The following is a 20,595-nucleotide window of genomic DNA, read 5'->3' as shown; positions in this document are numbered from 1 at the left end:
AAACGCTAAGGCACACATCATCTGTGTAGCCTCTTTTATGCTTCGATCATTCTCATTATTGTATTTTTTTTGTAGTCCCTCATTCTATACTCGTTTAAATACGCTTTGACACAAGTGAAATAAGCAACAGCGCACGATGTCTCCAAAAGTAGCTTTTGCAGCATTATTAATGACCAATTCAAAATCAGACATTAAAATTTGTGGCAGAATGAAGTGAATTTTAAATTTTTCAATCAATTCTTGGGTAACTTGAAAAACTTTTAGATACGCTTCCTGTTCTTTACTTTCGAGAAGAGCGTATGCGAAGGGAAGAACCACAGTTTCTTGAACCCCTTTCTTTACTCGAATTACGGATCCCATAATAACAAATAATTGATAAAAAATTACCGGAGAAGTTTTAAAAGTGCCATCTACGTACCATATTTAAGATTTGGCAAGAGTCTTCAAATTGTCTTTACTACCAAAGGTAAGAATTCGGCCACAACCTAAATTATAATCTTTATCTTGAAAGGAATCATATTGTAAAAATGTGTCTCCTCCCTTGGTTTTCGTATATTTGTCTGGAATTTCTCCTAGATCTTCTATATCTTGAGGGTTAGATGGCATGTCTTTTAAGCGTTCGCGTTGTATGGATTTCTTCATATTTTGTCGATCAGGAAGTTCTGCCAAAACTGCTGATGGCATATCATGTAAGCGATTACGTACGACTTGAACCTGCGGCACTTCCGGATGTTCTGCAGCGTCGTTTTTTATATCGGCGATAACATTTAACGCAGAAACTTTTTCGCGATTCGGAGCATGATCAGGGTGATCTTCAGGCTTGCAGTCTTTGCGTACCGTTATCGTGTTTCCGCAAATGATTGTTACTGCTCGTAGCAAGTTAAAAAATATTAATTTGTTTAGTTGCAAATGAATTTGAACCATTAAAATCGTCACTTGTTTAATTGTTAATTAACTCTGAAAATAATAGATAAATAATTGTAATACTTTGTGAAAGTATGCCACTTATGACCCTTAATAATCATACAAAATTTGGCCCCAAAAAAATAAGTAGTTTTTTGCAAAATTCCATTTATTTATTAAAAATATGGTTTTTTGCAACGGAATTTGTTCATTACTGGCAGAATGAAAATCAATTTTTTTGGTCTGATTTTATTCAGGAAGAGACAATCTATCATTTATGCATTGCGGTTAATTATTTATTTACTAAAAAGCGCTCTAAGGGAGAGGGGTATTTTATGCTTATAAAAAAATTCCAAATAACAATTACAAATTAAAGTTTGACAATTTGACGTAAAAGACATTTGATTAGTAAATTTTTTTGCAAATTTAAAAAAAAGAAAGTACAAGATCTTGTACAGGGATTTTCAGTAGGGTTAGGATCGCTGAATTTGAATAAGTATTATAAATCATTTAAAAAATTTTGTTCGACATTTATAAATTTCTTAAATCTAATGTCAAATTCAGATTCTGCGATCCAAAATACTATAGAGTACTTATGGAAATTGAAATGAAATTTGATTTAGTACGTTTTTCTAAGGTGCTTGTATACAGAGTTTATGATCGAAATACTAAAAGTTAATTTTTTTAAAAACGGCCCGATGGATTATTATAATTTTTGTTAGAAAATACTCAGGGAGATCTTTGGTGTTGGAATCCACAGAAAAATCCCATTTTGCAAGACTTTTTTTTAAAAGTTGTTCAAGCCCACCGTGGTACTATAAATATAATATACTAAAATAATAAAGTATAAAATATAAAAAATATTAAAGTACTAATATAAGCTTTACAAAAAAAATTTTTTTTTTTAAATATAACAAAATGGCAGCGTTACATGCGTTTAAAGGTGCATCACAGTTGCGTCACAAATCTCAACTAAAATTAAAAATCAAAATTTTTACTGTTAAAATACGCAAGTACGCTTTGCTTGACGAAGATAAAACTAACCTTTTTTTTATTAAATTTTGGACCATTTTAAAAAAAATCACTTTTTTACAAACAATGTTCAAAAACAATTGTTAAAAAATTATTTTAAAAAAAGAAGGTCGTCATGAAATAGCCAGTAAGATAAAGAAAAAAAAAGAAAAACATGTTTCAAGAAAAACGTGTATAAAGTTTTCAATGCATAAAAGTAGTGTTTTAACGTCCTTGAAGACGTTATGTATTCGAAAATAACAATTGCATGAAAACCAAGATTTACTATCACTTGCTTATGGTGCTTGCTAATGACAATTAATAAAATTATATTGACAAGAAACCGTAAGAATAGAGGGATCTCGTGCTCGTAGTTAACTGCATTTAGTTGCATCTGTAGTGCTAAACTTATGTTTACTATCGACATTCATACATCTAATTATATAGTAATATAGGATCATATTTTAAAGATAGGAAACTAATTTTTAAAGCAAAAAAAAATATTTTTTACACGAGTTTCTCCCCTTAAATTGAATTGAGTTCTGATATTTTGAAAATCTTTTACGGAAAATAAGGTTTCCTTTGGCTTTTTTGGATTGTTGATCATAACTTTGATGGGATTTCCTCCTTTTGGCTGCAATAACTTTGTTGAGTTAGAATCACCTTTTTCTTTAAGAACATTTTTTTATAAAGCTAGATGTTAATTTTTCTTTTGTTTTCAATTCAAAAGAATTTGTAATACTCTGTACATTTTCTACAATTTTTGATGCTTTACAAACATGTATCTTACCTTTCTGAATAACAGAAAAATAATTAGAACAGCCCAGTCGAAAATCCTACGCTATGTTAAGCTGAACAAAAAGTTGTTTTGAAGTATTGAGATAACCATTAGAGAATTGTGAGACAGTAGATAACTAGCTATAGAAAACTTTCAGGAAGCCTGTTATGGCCGATTTTTCGCTTTTACGGAAAGCTTGAAAATAACAAATTTTGTACGTTTTAAACAAAGCATTCAAGTAGCTTTGACAGAGTTATCAAAGAGTTGCAGGATTTTGCATATATAAAAAGAAAGCGTTCAGGTGGCGAAAATTAAATGAAGCGTCATGGATGTTTCAGGAAACAGCGGATAAATGACAATGATCAAAAATTAAATTTAACCTTTCTTTCCATCTTTATTTATCTCGTAAAAATATTGTTGTCAACCAAAATTTGTAAATAAAAATACGCTGTTAAATTCATTTTCATAAATTATGAAATTCTAAAAGAATAAAGAATATATTATTTATAAAAAATATTAATAAATATCAAGTATAAAAATAATAATGTTTTTTTTAAATATTAAATATTTTGTCTTTTTTTTAAGAAATTGTATTCATTATTCAATATAAAAAGTTTTCACCGTGTTCGTATTCCTAACCCCAAATTTTGCTCAAGTTATATATAATTTTTTTCGTATATAATTTAAGTGTTTAAAAATAAACGTTTTCTTTGAAAAATAATTTTTATATAATATATAAAGAATAATTATTAATTGTATAAAACGGATTTACAAATTACTATATAGAATTTTTATGATTTTTCGATATAGTTTAATTTAATGAAATTATTCTAGTTTTCAGAAAGTGTAAAAAAGGTAATTAAATTACATATTAATTTGCAACTTGTGAAAAGCAAATAGAATTGCTTTCTTACACATTAAACCAGGCATTAGGAAAGCATTCACCAAGCAAACTGGTAGACCTTTTGCTAGAAGCTGTCCACAGATATTCAACAAGCTGTAGAAAAAGCTTCCCGTTAAGAAGTCAGAAAGCAAATATCACAGAATTTTAGGTCTAATGTATAAATAGTTGCCATGAAGCTTTTGAAACCTTCATAACAGTTACCTGAAGGCCATGTGAACCCTTCCCAGATAACAAAATGCCTGCATAATAGCAGGCCGTGTGCCGGACCTCAGTCCGATTGATCGGACTAACGTGCCGGCACATAAGCAGCGCAATGTACGCGCCATTGCTGGCGATATCGCCCGCCCGCGGTCCGATCCATTAAAGTACAGAAAATGTTTTTTACTAAAATGAAAATTGAAACTGCGTCTATGTAGATACGTTTAATGATTATTTAAACAATTTCAGTAAAAAAATTACACGTGCTAATTAACATTTTGAAAATGTGTTCTGGTAATTTTTTTTATCAGATAATCAACCATCTCATTGATTAAATAGCTAAAAAAAGAGTGTTCAAAAATATTTCGTTAGTAAAAAATGAGCTGTTTTCGGAATTTAATCACGGATATGCATATATTTAATTCAGTATGATTATTTACAATACTTATCTTAAAGTTAAATTATCTCACGCACACAAGGGGAATCGAAACCGCGACCGAACGCAAACTAAACCTAATGCCTAACCAACTGATCTATCAACGCACTTCCTTTTATTTACAAGAATTCTGTCCTAAAAATGAACTATAAAATACTTTTATTTAAAATTATTGTTTTTCAAAATTTCATTTATTCAAATATTCATCTTAGAATTAATTATTTTTATTATAAATAGATCAAACATTTTGAATATTATTATATAGATTGTAATAATTTTCAAGATATTCTATGATTATTTTTTGTGTTATTAAGAATATTCGTATAATCGCATGATTGTTAAATGCAATATATATTATATTCATTAAAATAATAAATTTTTCACTAATGATTAATTATATTTACGAATTCATCAAACTTAAGTAGCAAACAAGTTAAAAAAGAAATTCTAAAATTATTCTTGTAAATTATATCGATGGCCCCTAAATGAAAACACGTTTTTCGCGAGTGCAGATAGAAAACACACTATTAAATAAAACAAATAGAAAAAATCTTATTCAAAATGACAGTTGTTTGAAGGCTATGTTACAATTTTAATTAATGGTTATTTTTAAAGTATGAATGATACATTAAAATTTAAATTAATTTAAACGTTTATATTGTGTCAAACTAACGTTGTATCCTTAAATTACTTTATTTAGACATTTGATATTGGCTTAAAATAAAAACATAGCAAAAGTTAAGAAAATTAGGATACAAAATTTTCAGATGAGTTTTCTATTTTTTTTCGTAAATAAGGGTGTTTTTTGTTTGCTCTCGCGAATAACGTGTTTTCATTTAGGAGCCATCGATATAAATTCTCAATGTAACATTAATGAATGATTAATCTATCTTTATTTTATTAATTCATTAATTTATTTCTTTGTTAAAGTAAGACAAAATAAATATTTCGAAGTCAAACTTATTACCTTTATTAAAAGTTTTCATAGTTTTTTTAAATTTATTCCATCCAATTTTCAATTTATTATTCAATTAATTCAATTCGTTTCATGAATTTTTATTTGTTTAATATTTAGTACAATTTTTAAAAAACTTTTCAGTTAATCGTTTAATTTTTTTAAGGATTTTCTTTTTTTCCCACACATCACATTATATTTCATAAACATTTCATGAATATTTCATTGAAAGATTTGAAATATTTCAATGCAAGGTTCATGAAATGTTGATGAAAACAGGAAAATGTCCGCCTATAAGAAATATTGCCGTGAAATTTTGCTGAAATATTACACATTAAGACTCCTGCAATATTACAAATGAAGACTCTGCAATATTCAGAAAATCCCAGTCGAAAATCCTACGCTATGTTAAGCTGAACAAAAAGTTGTTTTGAAGTATTGAGATAACCATTAGAGAATTGTGAGACAGTAGATAACTAGCTATAGAAAACTTTCAGGAAGCCTGTTATGGCCGATTTTTCGCTTCCACGGAAAGCTTGAAAATAACAAATTTTGTACGTTTTAAACAAAGCATTCAAGTAGCTTTGAGAGAGTTATCAAAGAGTTGCAGGATTTTGCATATATAAAAAGAAAGCGTTCAGGTGGCGAAAATGAAATGAAGCGTCATGGATGTTTCAGGAAACAGCGGAAAAATGACAATGATCAAAAATTAAATTTAACCTTTCTTTCCATCTTTATTTGTCTCGTAAAAATATTATGTATTAGATTATTATATTTAAATATTGAAGAATTAAAGAAAAATTATTTACGTCAGACTCGGTATTTAAACAGTAAATATTTTAAATAAATAAATATTTTAATAAATAATTAAAATATTTTGTAAATTTTTAACTTTTAGTACATTGTTGTCAACCAAAATTTGTAACTAAAAATACGCTGTTAAATTCATTTTCATAAATTATGAAATTCTAAAAGAATAAAGAATATATTATTTATAAAAAATATTCATAAATATCAAGTATAAAAATAATAATCTTTTTTTTTAAATGTTAAATATTTTGTCTTTTTTTTAAGAAATTGTATTCATTATTCAATATAAAAGGTTTTTACCATGTTCGTATTCCTAACCCCAAATTTTGCTCAAGTTATATATAATTTTTTTCGTATATTTAAAAATAAACGTTTTCTTTGAAAAATAATTTTTATATAATATATAAAGAATAATTATTAATTGTATAAAACGGATTTACAAATTACTATAGAATTTTTATGATTTTTCGATTTAGTTTAATTTAATGAAATTATTCTAGTTTTCAGGAAGTGTAAAAAAGGTAATTAAATTACATATTAATTTGCAACTTGTGAAAAGCAAATAGAATTGCTTTCTTTCACATTAAACCAGGCATTAGGAAAGCATTCACCAAGCAAACTGGTAGACCTTTTGCGAGAAGCTGTCCACAGATATTCAACAAGCTGTAGAAAAAGCTTCCCGTTAAGAAGTCAGAACGCAAATATCACAGAGTTTTAGGTCTAATGTATAAATAGTTGCCATGAAGCTTTTGAAACCTTCATAACAGTTACCTGAAGGCCATGTGAACCCTTCAGGGAAACTTACGATTTTCGACTGGGATATTTCAAAGAAAGTTAGAAACTTTTTTAAAATACGAAATCAATCGTTATTTTCTAACATGTTCAACACCTTAGGATCCTTAGCATCATTTAAGTTGGAATTTTTCTATAATATTTTAATGAAATATTTCAGCAAAATTATACGGTAATATTACTTATAGGCGGACATTTCCCTAATTTCAGCAATATTTCAAGGACTTTACATTGGAATATTTCAAAATTTCAATGAAATATTTCAGAAATATTTAGAAAATATCATGTGCTGTGTGTGTTTATACGTTATTTTCTCATTTTGTTGTTAAGTTCCTTTATAATTTTTTATCATTCTTTGCTCATTTAATAAATTTTATGGTTTTTCATAATTTTTTCATTTCTTAGAAATGTTGTCCCTTCTCTAAACTGAATAACTTTTTCCTTATATTTTTTTTTAATAGATTCTAGTCAGTTTTTTTTGCATTTTTTCCTGTATTTTTACAAATTTCCCAATCGTTCCTATATTTCAATAGTTTTTCGTTCTGTTATAACATTTTCTTTAATTTTTTAAAAATATTTCTGCAAATCATTTCAATTTTTTTTAATTTTCAGATTCTTTTTATATTCGTTTATAAATTCTTCTATTTTCTTACAACATTGTATTTTATACAATTTTTAACATTTCATAATTTTTTTAAAATTTAAAGCTGTTTAGTTTTTGTTTTGGGAATTTTTAAATATTTTAAGCTTTTTTCGTTCTTTAAAGCTTTTTTCTTACATTTTTTAAACTCCTTCATTTTATGAATAATCTCCTTAACTTTCTTATATTTTAAGAATTTTCTTCTCTTAACATTTCTATAGTGTGTTTTACAAAACTTAAGTTATTAGGATTTTTATACTTATTAAACTGCTTAATTTATTAAAAATTTGTTGGCTTATATTTTTCTCATCTTTTTGATAATTTACTTTACTTTTTAAATTTTTTATTCATGATTTTTTAGATATTTTAAAAAGTATTCTACATTTTTAAAAATTTGTGAATTATTTTTTAATAAATCTTGTTATTTTCTCTTATCCCTAGATTTATTCTTTTATTTATATTTTTATATATTTTGAACCATAAAAAAAATTATTGCAAACTTGTTTTGCTTATCACTCCAAAAAAATAAAATATCAATAAAAATTAATTTATTTATAAATTATTTAATTTTATTAGTGAAAGTAATACTTTTTTTAATTATAATGAAGATTCAAAAACAGAAATTTAAACAAGCCTATTGGCAGATATATCCTGGACAAAAGATCCGGATAATATGTCAGGAATATTGCGAGCACGATGCTGGCACAGTCGGTCTTGTCATAAAGTAGGTGGCACAAAAGGTGCGTTACAGCAGGGACACGGTCTGCCGCTCGTTGTGCCTGTAACGTGCCAGACACGTTTGTTATCTGGGTTCAGGGAAACTTACGATTTTCGACTGGGAGAGTTTCGTAATTTCATATTTTATCGATTTAACTATCAGATCTGCCTATCAGATTTTGTATCAGATTTGCGTTCAGTCCCAAACACATTTTTTGGTATAACTTTTTCCATTCCATTTAATCTTGTTAACTCACAGAAGTAACAATCACAGCTAACAGATTCATTTAATCTTGTTTCATTTTTTTATCGAAATTGTGAAAAGTTTATTTGCAAAATTCAATTCTTATAAATATCAGAATACAGATTTAATTTGCACGAAGGACACACTACTCTTGGAATACACTCATTTTGTTCATCATAACTTTCAAATAATTTAATAATTTTTAGCCTTGAAGCTGATTGTATATTAATTATTGTCTTATTTTTTCTACAATACAACAAACAAATAATATAACGGTTTTCTTCATATGTGCGAGCATGATTCTTAATAATTTTTGGTTTGCTGTGCAGCATGATGCTCAAGTCAGTAACACTTGGTAAACTAATAAAGTAAATTAATATTTTCAAATATGTTATTTGACATTTTTTAGGTTTGGTTTATTAACGATGTACTGAATAATACGTCATCGTAATGTCATGTTAAAGTATAAACAATTTGAATTTAGATTTAAATTGCACTAAAAATTACAAGGTTAATAATTCACATACATTTTCTATAGCAAAAAACAATAAAAAATACTTTTTAAATGAAAGGTACATAATTTTCTTAATTCTGTATAATATATGTTCCTAAGACAACAATTTTAATAACATATTGAACAAATAGAGAGTAAAAAACAATTTAAAAAAAAAATTTTAATCGAAAAAATCGCAATTAAAAAAAAGTGTTCACTTTTCGATTTTAATTTTTCTTGCAAAATGATCATGAAACAGTCCCTTATCATCCCTAAAAAGAAAATCAGAGGTAGAAGAAAGTTGAGGTTAAAATTATTCGAGGATCACCGTGTTAAGCTTTAAATTAAGCCCAAGTGGAAGGTTCTACGACCTTTTGATTCAGTGTTAGAAGTACTTAGATTTCGCCAAAAACGCGATTTCTAGACACTTTAAACCCATTTTGTCAGAACAAGAATCAATTTCAGCATCTGAGTTTTCTTCTACATTTTCACTGCCTAAGAATATTGAGTGGATGATAAAAAAAATAAATTTTTTTCTATAGTCTATACTCTATATATAGAATATGGGGGAGATGTATGCAGGTTGAGACAGTTAGATATTATTTGACTAGTTAGTTACGGTTCGACGGAAGGGTGAATAGTAAAAATTGTCGGAAACGTCTGATTTTTTTTGTAAATGGTAGTTTGAGGTGCCAGGAAGTCAGTATAATAGTTTTAAAACTCGAAAACAAATGCTCTACCCGTTAAAACAGCATAAAATCAGTAAAAGTGAAGAAATCGAGTTTTTTATGAAAAAAAATACATGGTACCCAGATAACAAACGTGTCTCGCACGCCACACAGTGGGAAAAAAATGACCCTCTGTGGACAAAAATCTACCGACAACACAAATCTTAATCGATTTTAATATTTTTTTTTTTAAATACTCGGAGAGGTTTTTCCTGTAACGCACAACTGCGATAAATTTGATTTATTTCAAACTAACCTTAAAAATGATACCTATATATAAAATTACGTTATTAGGATGGTTTAAGAAATAAAAAAATGATTAATTTTGATATAGCAGAGAGTATTGTGAACCCTTTTTGATCACTGAATGCGAATTTGACATTAAAATTGCAAAATTTTAAAATTCAAAATGGCGGGTGCAATATGGCAGGCAATGTTTTATAAAAGTCACCAAATTCACTCGAAAGTTGTTATTCAGGGGTTTTTAAGGTCGCTGGTTACGAATCTGAAGTCTGATTTCAAAAATTCAAAATTGCGGATCCAATATGGCGGATTAAAAAATTAAAAACTCATTGAATTTGCATGAAAGTTGTTACTTGGAGGTTTTTAGGGTCGCTGATTACGAATCTGAAGTCAAATTTAAAAAATTCAAAATGGCGGATCCAATATGGCGATCAAATTTTTAAAAAGTTATTAATTTTTAGGGTTTCGTTGCCCATGGCCGAAAGCCTTATAGTTTCACTTTGGCGTCCGTCTGTCCGTAGTATATTTTGGGGCACCACAGCTCCCAAAATAAAATTTTAGGGCACAGATCGCAAATTAAAATTTTGGGGCCCCACAGATCCCAAATTCAAATTTTGTGGCCCCACAGATCCCAAATTAAACTTTTAGGGCACCACAGATCCCAAATTCGAATTTTGAGCAAACATAGCTTCCAAATTCGAATTTTGGGGCACCACAGATCCCAAATTCAAATTTTGGAGCCCCACAGATCCCAAATCTCCATTTACTGAATGGACATTACATGAATGGACATTACATGTCCCATTAGTTAACATGCCCCTACAATTGACATGTCCCAGTTGTTGACCTGTCTCAGTAATTGACATGTCCCAATAGTTGACATGTCCCAGTAGTTGACATGTCTCTATAGTTGACAAAATTCAAAATTTGGGGCACCATAGCTCCCAAATTCAAATTTTGGGACCCCACAGATCCCAAATCTCCATTTACTGAATGGACATTTTCCCGAATGGGCATTACATGAATGGACATTACATGTCCCATTAGTTAACATGCCCCTACAATTGACATATCCCAGTAGTTGACCTATCTCAGTAATTGACATGTCCCAATAGTTGACATGTCCATATAGTTGACATGTCCCTATAGTTGACATGTCCCAGTAGTTGATATGTCCCTATAGTTGACATGTCTCTATAGTTGACATGTCCAAGAGTTGACATGTCTTAATAGTGGACATTATCGAATGGACATTTTACCTAATGTTTTAGGTAAATTTATAAAATAAACTTTATTATTTATTTTTAAATTATTTATTTTTGATTTTTTTGAATTAAAATTTAAAACGCCACGAAACCCTAGATGTAGGCGCAATTGCGCTTAGTTCTTTTCCTATTTTTTATTTTATATCCGCTATTTTGAATTTTGACAATTTAACATCAGATTCGTCATCAGCGACCCCGAAAACCCCCGAGTAACAAGTTTTAAGCAAATCTAGTGAATTTCAAATTTTTTTTGGTCGCCATATTGGATCCACCATTTTGAATTTTGGAAATGTGACATCGGATTCGTAATCAGCGACCCAAAAAACCCCCGTGTAACAACTTTTAAGCAAATCCAATTAGTTTTTGATTTTCTTATCCGCCATATTGGATCCGCCATTTTGAATTTTTGAAATTTGACTTCAGATTCGTAACCAGCGACCTTAAAAACCCCTGAATAACAACTTTCGAGTGAATTTGGTGACTTTTATAAAACATTGCCTGCCATATTGCACCCGCCATTTTGAATTTTAAAATTTTGCAATTTTAATGTCAAATTCGCATTCAGTGATCAAAAAGGGTTCACAATACTCTCTGCTATATCAAAATTAATCATTTTTTTATTTCTTAAACCATCCTAATAACGTAATTTTATATATAGGTATCATTTTTAAGGTTAGTTTGAAATAAATCAAATTTATCGCAGTTGTGCGTTACAGGAAAAACGTCTCCGAGTATTTAGAAAAAATAAATATTAAAATCGGTTAAGATTTGTTTTGTCGGTAGATTTTTGTCCACAGAGGGTCATTTTTTTCCCACTGTGCGCCAGCCCGGCACGTTATATGCGCCAGACCGCGTGTCTGCTGGAACGCAGCGATTTTACCAGCTAACATTTCGGAGCTCAAGAAAGCTTGAAATGTGCCAGAGTTTACACTTCCACATAATCTAAACCGAATGCCTGCTCTGGTCTGACAATCGTCTAGATTTTATTGATTTTAATTTTCCAAATAAAATAAAAAACATTTAATCTTTTTCAATTCTTCAACCCGAATTCGGAACCAATTCTCATTAATTCTTTTCAATTCGTGAAGTTAAGAATCAACCTTTAATTCATCGAATTTCTTGCACGTAAATAGACTGCAGCACTAATTAATTCTTTTAAATTCGTACGTTGAAAATCTTAATCAAATGTCTTTGAATCTTTTACAACGAATTTAAAAATTCTTCACGACACTTATATTCTAATAAATACGTTATAACTAACTAAATTATTTAATTTTTGTACTAAAAGAATAGTATCAAATATATGTATACAACAAATAAAGTTTAGGTATTTTAGAATAATCCTTAGTTATAAATATATTTTTTTTAATTAAAAAAACAATTATTTAAAAATTTAAAGAACGGTGCTGAAAAATGACCAAAATTTGCCCATGCGGGAATTATGAAAAACGAGTAGTTTCCCATAGTTTAAACCCTGCTGAATCCGAAAATGATAATTAGAATCTTGCAAACCTGAGGGAAAGGGATGAAAAACTACCCCTAAATAAGCAATTCCAATAATTCACGACAATTAAAATGCAGTCAAGTAACATCTAAAAAATAAACCAAAATCGCTTAAAACTTGTTACTCGGGGGTTTTCTGGGTCGCTGATTACGAATATGATGTTAGTTTTTGAAAATTCAAAATGGCGGATCCAGTATGGCGGACGACTTTTTTAAAAAATCTTGAGAATCGCCTGAAACTTGTTACTCGGGGGTTTTCGAGATCGCTGATTACGAAAATGATGTTAGTTTTTGAAAATTCAAAATGGCGGATCCAATATGGCGGATAAAAATTTTAAAAATCCACACAATTTGCTTAAAACTTGTTACTTGGGGGTTTTCGGGGTCGCTGATTACGAATATGATGTTAGTTTTTGAAAATTCAAAATGGCGGATACAATATGGCGGACGAAAATTTTAAAAATCCATAAAATTTGCTTAATACTTGTTACTCGGGGGTTTTCGGGGTCGCTGATTACGAATATGATGTTAGTTTTTGAAAATTCAAATTGGCGGATCCAGTATGGCAGACGACTTTTTTAAAAAATCATGAGAATCGCCTGAAACTTGTTACTCGGGGGTTTTCGGGGTCGATGATTACGAATATGATGTTACTTTTTCAAAAATTGGAAATGGCGGTTCCGATACGGTTGGACAGTTTTCTATGAACCGTCGTATTCGCTTGAAACCACTAATATTTACTATTTGAATTGTTCTAGACATCACTTACTGTTTATTTATACGTATACCCAAGAATCACGTAATATAACCTCAATATCAAGGTAATATTACACGTGAGATTCGTAATATAACGCTGTAATATTACAGTGATCTTAAAATGTCCGCCTCAAGGTAATATTACCGGTAATGTTACTGTAATATTACGCGCTAATATTAAGGTAATATTACAGTAATATTGCAGTAATATTATACCGTAATATTAAGGTAAGAGAATATTACAGTAATATTATGGGAATATTTCTTTACGAAAAAAATCTACCCATCCAGGGAATCGAACCCCGAACTCAAAGCACACGAGTCCAGAGTTTTACCAACAAGCCAAATTGACTTATAATATATTTACGTTTTTTATGCTTTATGAATAACTCAAATTAGTCTCACAGGTGTCTGGAAAGTAAAAAAGTTTGCCTACGATGCCAAGAAAAATCATTGTTACCTGGTGGTTCCTTAGCACCCCCTGAAACGAGAAAACTTAACCCAAAAATCATAGCTGTTCATTTAGAGAAGTTTCACCTCTTTCAAGGGGTGATTTTAAAATATTTCCAAAAAAATTGTTTTTTAAGGGTCAGAAATAAGTTTTAAATTATGTTAATAATTTTTATTTATGTCAATGTGTTTGTAGGACCTCATTTTCTAGATACAAGCCATTAATATTTTTTTTATTAAAAAACCTAGAATTCGTAACTTTTATTTTATATAGGTGACGATTTTTAATAATTTAATTAACAGTGAATTTTAATTTTTTGGAAAGTTAAAAATGTGTATTTTCAATACAAAAAATATTGAAATGTCCTTTTTTGTTATTTTCGAGATATTAATTAATGAATTATTTAATGTTAATAAAAAATGCAATATTTTATAAACAAATAATGTTATCGTAATTTAGCGTTACCAATTGAAAGCTAACGTAATTCCGCATCCAACGAGACTAATATGAACTATTTTGAATTAGAGGGATTTTTATCAACAATTGCAATGTTGTTATGCGATTATTTATTAACAATCCACTAACCCAAAATTCTTCATATAGGGCTCGTTGGATGCGGAATTACGGTAGCTTTCAATTGGTAACGTCAGAATTACGATGACTTTATTTGTATATAAAATATTTTATCTTTTGTTAACGTTAAATAATTAATATCTCGAAAATAACAAACAAGGATATCTCAATATTTTTTGTAGTAAAAATACACATTTTTAACTTTTCAAAAAAATCAAAATTCACTGATTAAATTTTTCAAAAAATCCAACTCCTTCCGTCTCCTACAGGCAGTTTTTGAGAAAACCTAACAACACTTCGTGGTGGAATTTCGTCCTATAGATATAAATTCATTAACACGATTTATTTATTTACTAATTAAATCATCCAAAATCGTCACCTACATAAAAGAAAAGTTACGAATTCGAGTTCTTTTCTATTAAAAAATTTTTTAATCACTTGTACCTAGAAAATGAGATCTTTCAAACACACCCACATAAATAAAAATCATTAACATAATTTAAAACTTATCTCTGACCCTTAGAAAACAAATTTTTTGAAAAAATTTCGAAACTTCTCTAAATAAACAGCTACGATTTTCGGGTTAAGTTTTCTCGTTTCAGGAGGGGCTAAGGAACCACTAGGTAACAATGATTTTTCTTGGCATCGTAGGCAAACTTTTTTTTCTTTCCAAACACCTGTGGTCTGTAATATTATTGTAATATTACCGTTAATATTACTGTAATATTACCGTTAATATTACAGTAATATTCCCAGTAATATTACCTTGAGGCGGACATTTTAAGATCACTGTAAGATTACTGTAATATTACAGCGTTATATTACGAATCTTACGTGTAATATTACCTTGATATTGAGGTTATATTACGTGCTTCTTGGGTATACGTATAAATAAACAGTAAGTGATGTCTAGAACAATTCAAATAGTAAATATTAGTGGTTTCAAGCGAATACGACGGTTCATAGAAAACTGTCCAACCGTATCGGAACCGCCATTTCCAATTTTTGAAAAAGTAACATCATATTCGTAATCAGCGACCCCGAAAACCCCCGAGTAACAAGTTTCAGGCGATTCTCAAGATTTTTTAAAAAAGTCGTCTGCCATACTGGATCCGCCAATTTGAATTTTCAAAAACTAACATCATATTCGTAATCAGCGACCCCGAAAACCCCCGAGTAACAAATTTTAAGCGATTTTGGTTTATTTTTTAGATGTTACTTGACTGCATTTTAATTGTCGTGAATTATTGGAATTGCTTATTTAGGGGTAGTTTTTCATCCCTTTCCCTCAGGTTTGCAAGATTCTAATTATCATTTTCGGATTCAGCAGGGTTTAAACTATGGGAAACTACTCGTTTTTCATAATTCCCGCATGGGCAAATTTTGGTCATTTTTCAACACCGTTCTTTAAATTATTTATGTTTAGTTTAATACGTATTTATCTTATATATTAAGGTGTTTCGTGAATAAAAATCATTTTTTGACAGAAGTATAATTTTATTAAAAATGTAAATTTTTTTATCTTAATATAGTTAAAATTCTTTCACAAAATAAAGTAAGACACATTCGTAAAACTATACTTTTTGAATTTCTCTTTTATTAATAATGCCTGACACTATAGGTCTGTTAATTTTTAGCTGCTACTATAGAAAATTATTTTTGTACTTGAATATATTTCTAAAAAATTATAATTCGAATGTGATCCAATATGGATCTACAATTATTTTATGACATAATTATTGATATTTTGGAAACTGAAGTGGGTTATGTGAGAAATACATCGATGACTTACTCTTATCCCCATTGGTACACCAAGGAGATTATTTATCAAATTAAATTGAAAAATAAGTTCAGGAAAAAGTATAAGATTTCTGGTAATGCGTATTATCTTGAGGCTTACAAATATTACAGGATAAATATTAAAAGCCTAATTCACAAACAACATAAATTATATCTTAAAAAAATTGAATGTGATGTTATCAGCAATCCAAACTTTATATGGGCTCATGTAAACAGATCTAAGAAAACATTTAGAATTCCGGCTATTGTTTATTATAATGATCTAGAGATAACTAACCCGCAGTAAATTATTGATGCATTTACCACGTTGTTTATGAATGTTTATTATTGGTGATATTCCGTTGTCATATTTTTCGTCTACCCTTTCACTAAATCAACATGGTTTTGTACCTTGTCGTTCGACAACTACAAACTTATTAATTTTTTAAAATAAAATAGAGACTTTCCTTTAATATAATCAACAAGTTGATGTTGTTTTTACAGACATTTCTAAACCGTTTGACAGTGTTAGTCACGAAAACATCCTTAATGATTTAAAAGATCTTGGTGTACCAGATAAGATAGTTAAACTTATGTACTCATACCTAAGTGATAGAGTTATGATAGCCAATTATAATGAATAATCATCCTTTGAATTTGTACCAACCTCTGGAGTCCCACAAGGGTCCAACCTTGGACCTATGTTATTTGTCATTTATATAAACAAACTAGAATTAATATTGAGAAATGAAATTTTGTTTTACGATGACGATGCTAAATTGTTTAAACCTGTTAATTGTATTAAGGATTGTGAGGACCTACAGAGAGATTCTGATGGTTTCTGTGATTAGTATAATAATGACTCTCTTGACGTTAATTTCAATAAATGTAAGGTGATGACTTTTACTAGAAGAAAGGAGAAAATTGTCTTTCAATATAAAATTAGTAACATTTCTCTTGACAGAGGTTATGTAATTAATGATTTGGGAGTACATTTTACATCTAATCTTAATGTAGATCCGGATTTTAGCCTTTTTTATCATTTAAGATGCTTTAATACCTCCTTTACTAGATATTTATGACACATTTAAATAATTATTTACTAAATTGTATTAGCTTTGCGTATAGAATTTTCTAATGTAGTAGAAATTTTCTATAAGCAAAGTCCACCAAATTTCGGGCTCAATTACTTTAGCTAGCCATAAATATATCTAACATATAGTTAGGTAACAAAATTACCTTTTTTTAATTTTTCATAGTGGAGGACGGTTTAAATTTGTCAAAAAATGGCAGAAAAGTTTATTTTTATTGGTTTAAATTTCACTGGTGATTATGGTAAAATTTCTAACCCACATAGCACGACTGCTTGCTGTGAGGTTACTGTAAGGATATCTGTAGGGTTTGGATGGTTACCATGTAAGCCTACAGGAAACTTGAGGTCATCTTAAAACTTCCGCCATTACAATAAGCTTACACAGTAAAGCTAAGGTAAGCTTACACAGTAGGGTGGTGGTAAGTTTACATGATAAGGTTGTGGTAAGCTTACACGGTAAGGTTGTTGTAAGCTTCCCGTAAGGTTACTGTAAACGTAGAGTAATATGAAAATATATTAAAAATAATTGTATTATAAATTTTTTTTTATTTTTTTTTATTTGGTAAAGTACTTCATGAACCCTAATAGGGTTTGTTAAATAAAATTTACTGCGCAGCCTATTGTGCCTTAGAAAACTACTGCGCATAAAATCACATTCAAATTATAAAAATCTACTCATTAGAAAAATTTGGACGTTAAAGGGTTATTACACATGGAATGTCAAAATCACGTTGTTGAAGAAATCTTAATTACTTTGCAATGAATTAAAAAGCCCATTTATTTGAAAAATTACGTATAGTAAAAACATTACATTAAATAAATATACCTGAAAATAGCCATCGTGAGAAGAACAAATTACATAAACTGGAGTAACTCTCAATCTAGTTGTCCTCGATTCATGAATTAATGTAAATTTTGTTTTTATTACTCCAGCTTCCAACTCTAATTCGTTAACTCCTCTTGTTAGTTCTACAAGAACACGAAATTCTCCATTTCTAATTGGCCATTCTGTGTTCGTACTTTTACGTCCTCGAATCATAATAGAAGAGCATGAAACAGGCACATAGCCTCTAATTAAAACAAGGCTGTAGAAAACAGTTTCACCTTCGACAAAATTTTTGACCATGATTTCTTGATTATCGTTTTTTCTTAAGCATCGACCGTAGTAATTATGGTGTCGATAGTTATCCATTAATAAAGAGTCTGCTAAGACCTGTAGATAAAAAAATTAATAGTTTATTACTTTTAAAATATTGTGTAAATATTAATAGGACTTTCAATTAGATAAATAGTTCCATAGTCTTTTGACCAGAAATTAATAATAATAGGGAAAATGCGCTGGATGTGGGCACTTATACGTAATTTTGAACAGCAAGTAGATGTTGCTGATCTGAGTGCGGTCAAATGTGTATGTTGACAGTACACTGTTTTTGTATTAATACCGAAGCGAAACACAAATTTTCTTAGAAGCAGTGAGCATAATGACAATATCTTGAAAAAAATGAAGACTAATGTGATTTTCTACTTTTTTCCAAGTATGTTAAAAGTGAGTGAAATTTCTTTTGTGCAGTGTTTACATTATACTTTATGATTTAATTTCGAATTTGACCAAAATATCAGTACTCCATAAATTGTTGGATTCTCCATGGGTGCCAACAAACCGGGTACAATTTCTTTTCATTAAAAATGGTGACTTCATTAAATTTTTAATAAAATCTTCCTAGTTGAAGGAATTAATTTAGTTCCATTTTGGACAATTACATAAGGACTCTATACTCTGTTTCAGGAGAGATCGATATTTTTGAGGATGAATTTGTGCCCTTTACGCGCAGAAAACTAAAAAGGAGGCGTGTATTATTTTTTGATTTAGCAAATAAGCTTTCTCTTTAAATTTTTTTAAAATTTAATTGATTTTAGTCATAGGAAAAGCAACACATGTTACAATCGTTTTCATATAATTAGCTAAATTATTTTTAAAAAAATCTAGGAAGCGCCTTTTTCATTTAAAAGTACATCCTTTTACAACAAGATGAACAGAAAAATATCGATCTCTCCTGGAACAGAGTATAGATTGCCACTGATATGCACATGTCTCATAATATGCTATTAAATTTACTCTATTTAGCTTGTACAAGATATTGTACAAAAAATATACATAGGTCGACTTTCTTTGAAACCATATTTATTTTAAGAATGTTCATTTATACTTTATTAATATCTTTGAATCAATTTCTTAAGAAAAATTTAAATTAAAGAACTTAACTTTAATTGCATTACGTGATTAACACACTTAAATACGAAAAGAAAAATCAATTATAATAAAAATGTTTTAATAAAATAAAATTCAAGTGTCGCATGTTAAATTTTGCTTCGCCAAAAAAAATTGTAAAAACGGTTAGGACCAAAGTTTCTCGTAAAAATTTATTTTAAAAAATTCAAAATGGCGGTCCAATTTTTAAAAAAATTTAACATTCTCTTGAAAATAGTTACTCGGGGGTTTTTGGGGTCGCTGATGACAAATCTGATGATATTTTTTCAAAATTCAATATGGCGGAACCAATATGGTGAACATATTTTTTCAAATTTGACGTATTTGCTTGAAACCCGTTATTCAGGGGTTTTCAAGGTCGCTGATTACTAATCTAATATTAGTAAATTGTATTGATTTTTAATTTTTCTGTCCGCCATATTTGATCCGGCATTTAAAATTCTGAAAAATTAACATCAGATTTCAAATCAGGGACCCCGGAAACCCCCGTGTTTAGAATTATATTTAGTTTAACTTTAAGTGATCTTTAATTACATGAATGAAAATTTGGTTGCCTAAATTTATGGACTTTGTTGGTCCCAATTTCGTATTGAATCAGTCTATCGCTCACTGCGAATGTTGTCGCATACCATCTGAAAGAGATCATTTTTTTTAGTGTAAAACATTATTTATTTAATTTTTTGAAATATTTGTTAATTTTTAATTAACAATTAAACTCTGGATTTTATTGTCGTATAGTTTTGAAGTGCTATAAAATTCTATTCAAATCGATAATTGTCGTCATCAAAATGTGTTGATGTTTTTTCTTCGCTTAACATCAACACAGGTGTCCAAATATATGTGGATTCTTCGGTATATCATACTGTGCCTGTGTGTTATTACTTCTCGACTCGCACACCAGTATTCTCTGTGTACACCGCTAAAGGATGACAATTTGACGCTTATACTACTGTGGAGCCGCTTGACTACTGCTAATTGCTTTCACTCTCACTAATAGCCTGTCTGCACACACATCCATACAAGCAATACCACATCCGAGTGATAGACTGAAAAT

General features: G+C 29.2%; 1 protein-coding gene across 2 annotated transcripts in view; it reads right to left on the bottom strand.

Moving 5' to 3' along the window:
- LOC127276994 (uncharacterized) overlaps positions 1 to 20,595 on the bottom strand; it is a 183,093-nt gene that overhangs the window by 47,469 nt on the left and 115,029 nt on the right. For both annotated transcript variants that reach the window (XM_051297770.1, XM_051297769.1), the window contains one exon: positions 18,099 to 18,485. In XM_051297770.1, coding sequence (XP_051153727.1) covers positions 18,099 to 18,464 — 366 coding nt within the window. In that variant the 5' untranslated portion in view covers positions 18,465 to 18,485. The remainder of the gene's footprint in view (positions 1 to 18,098; positions 18,486 to 20,595) is intronic.

The sequence above is a fragment of the Leptopilina boulardi genome, unplaced genomic scaffold (assembly GCF_019393585.1).
Source record: "Leptopilina boulardi isolate dan_hultmark-lab unplaced genomic scaffold, ZJU_Lbou_2.1 LbouV2_162, whole genome shotgun sequence".
In the NCBI taxonomy this organism is placed as follows: Eukaryota; Metazoa; Arthropoda; class Insecta; order Hymenoptera; family Figitidae; genus Leptopilina; species Leptopilina boulardi.
Note: the sequence above shows the minus strand (reverse complement) of the source record. Positions and strands in the feature narration are given on the sequence as shown.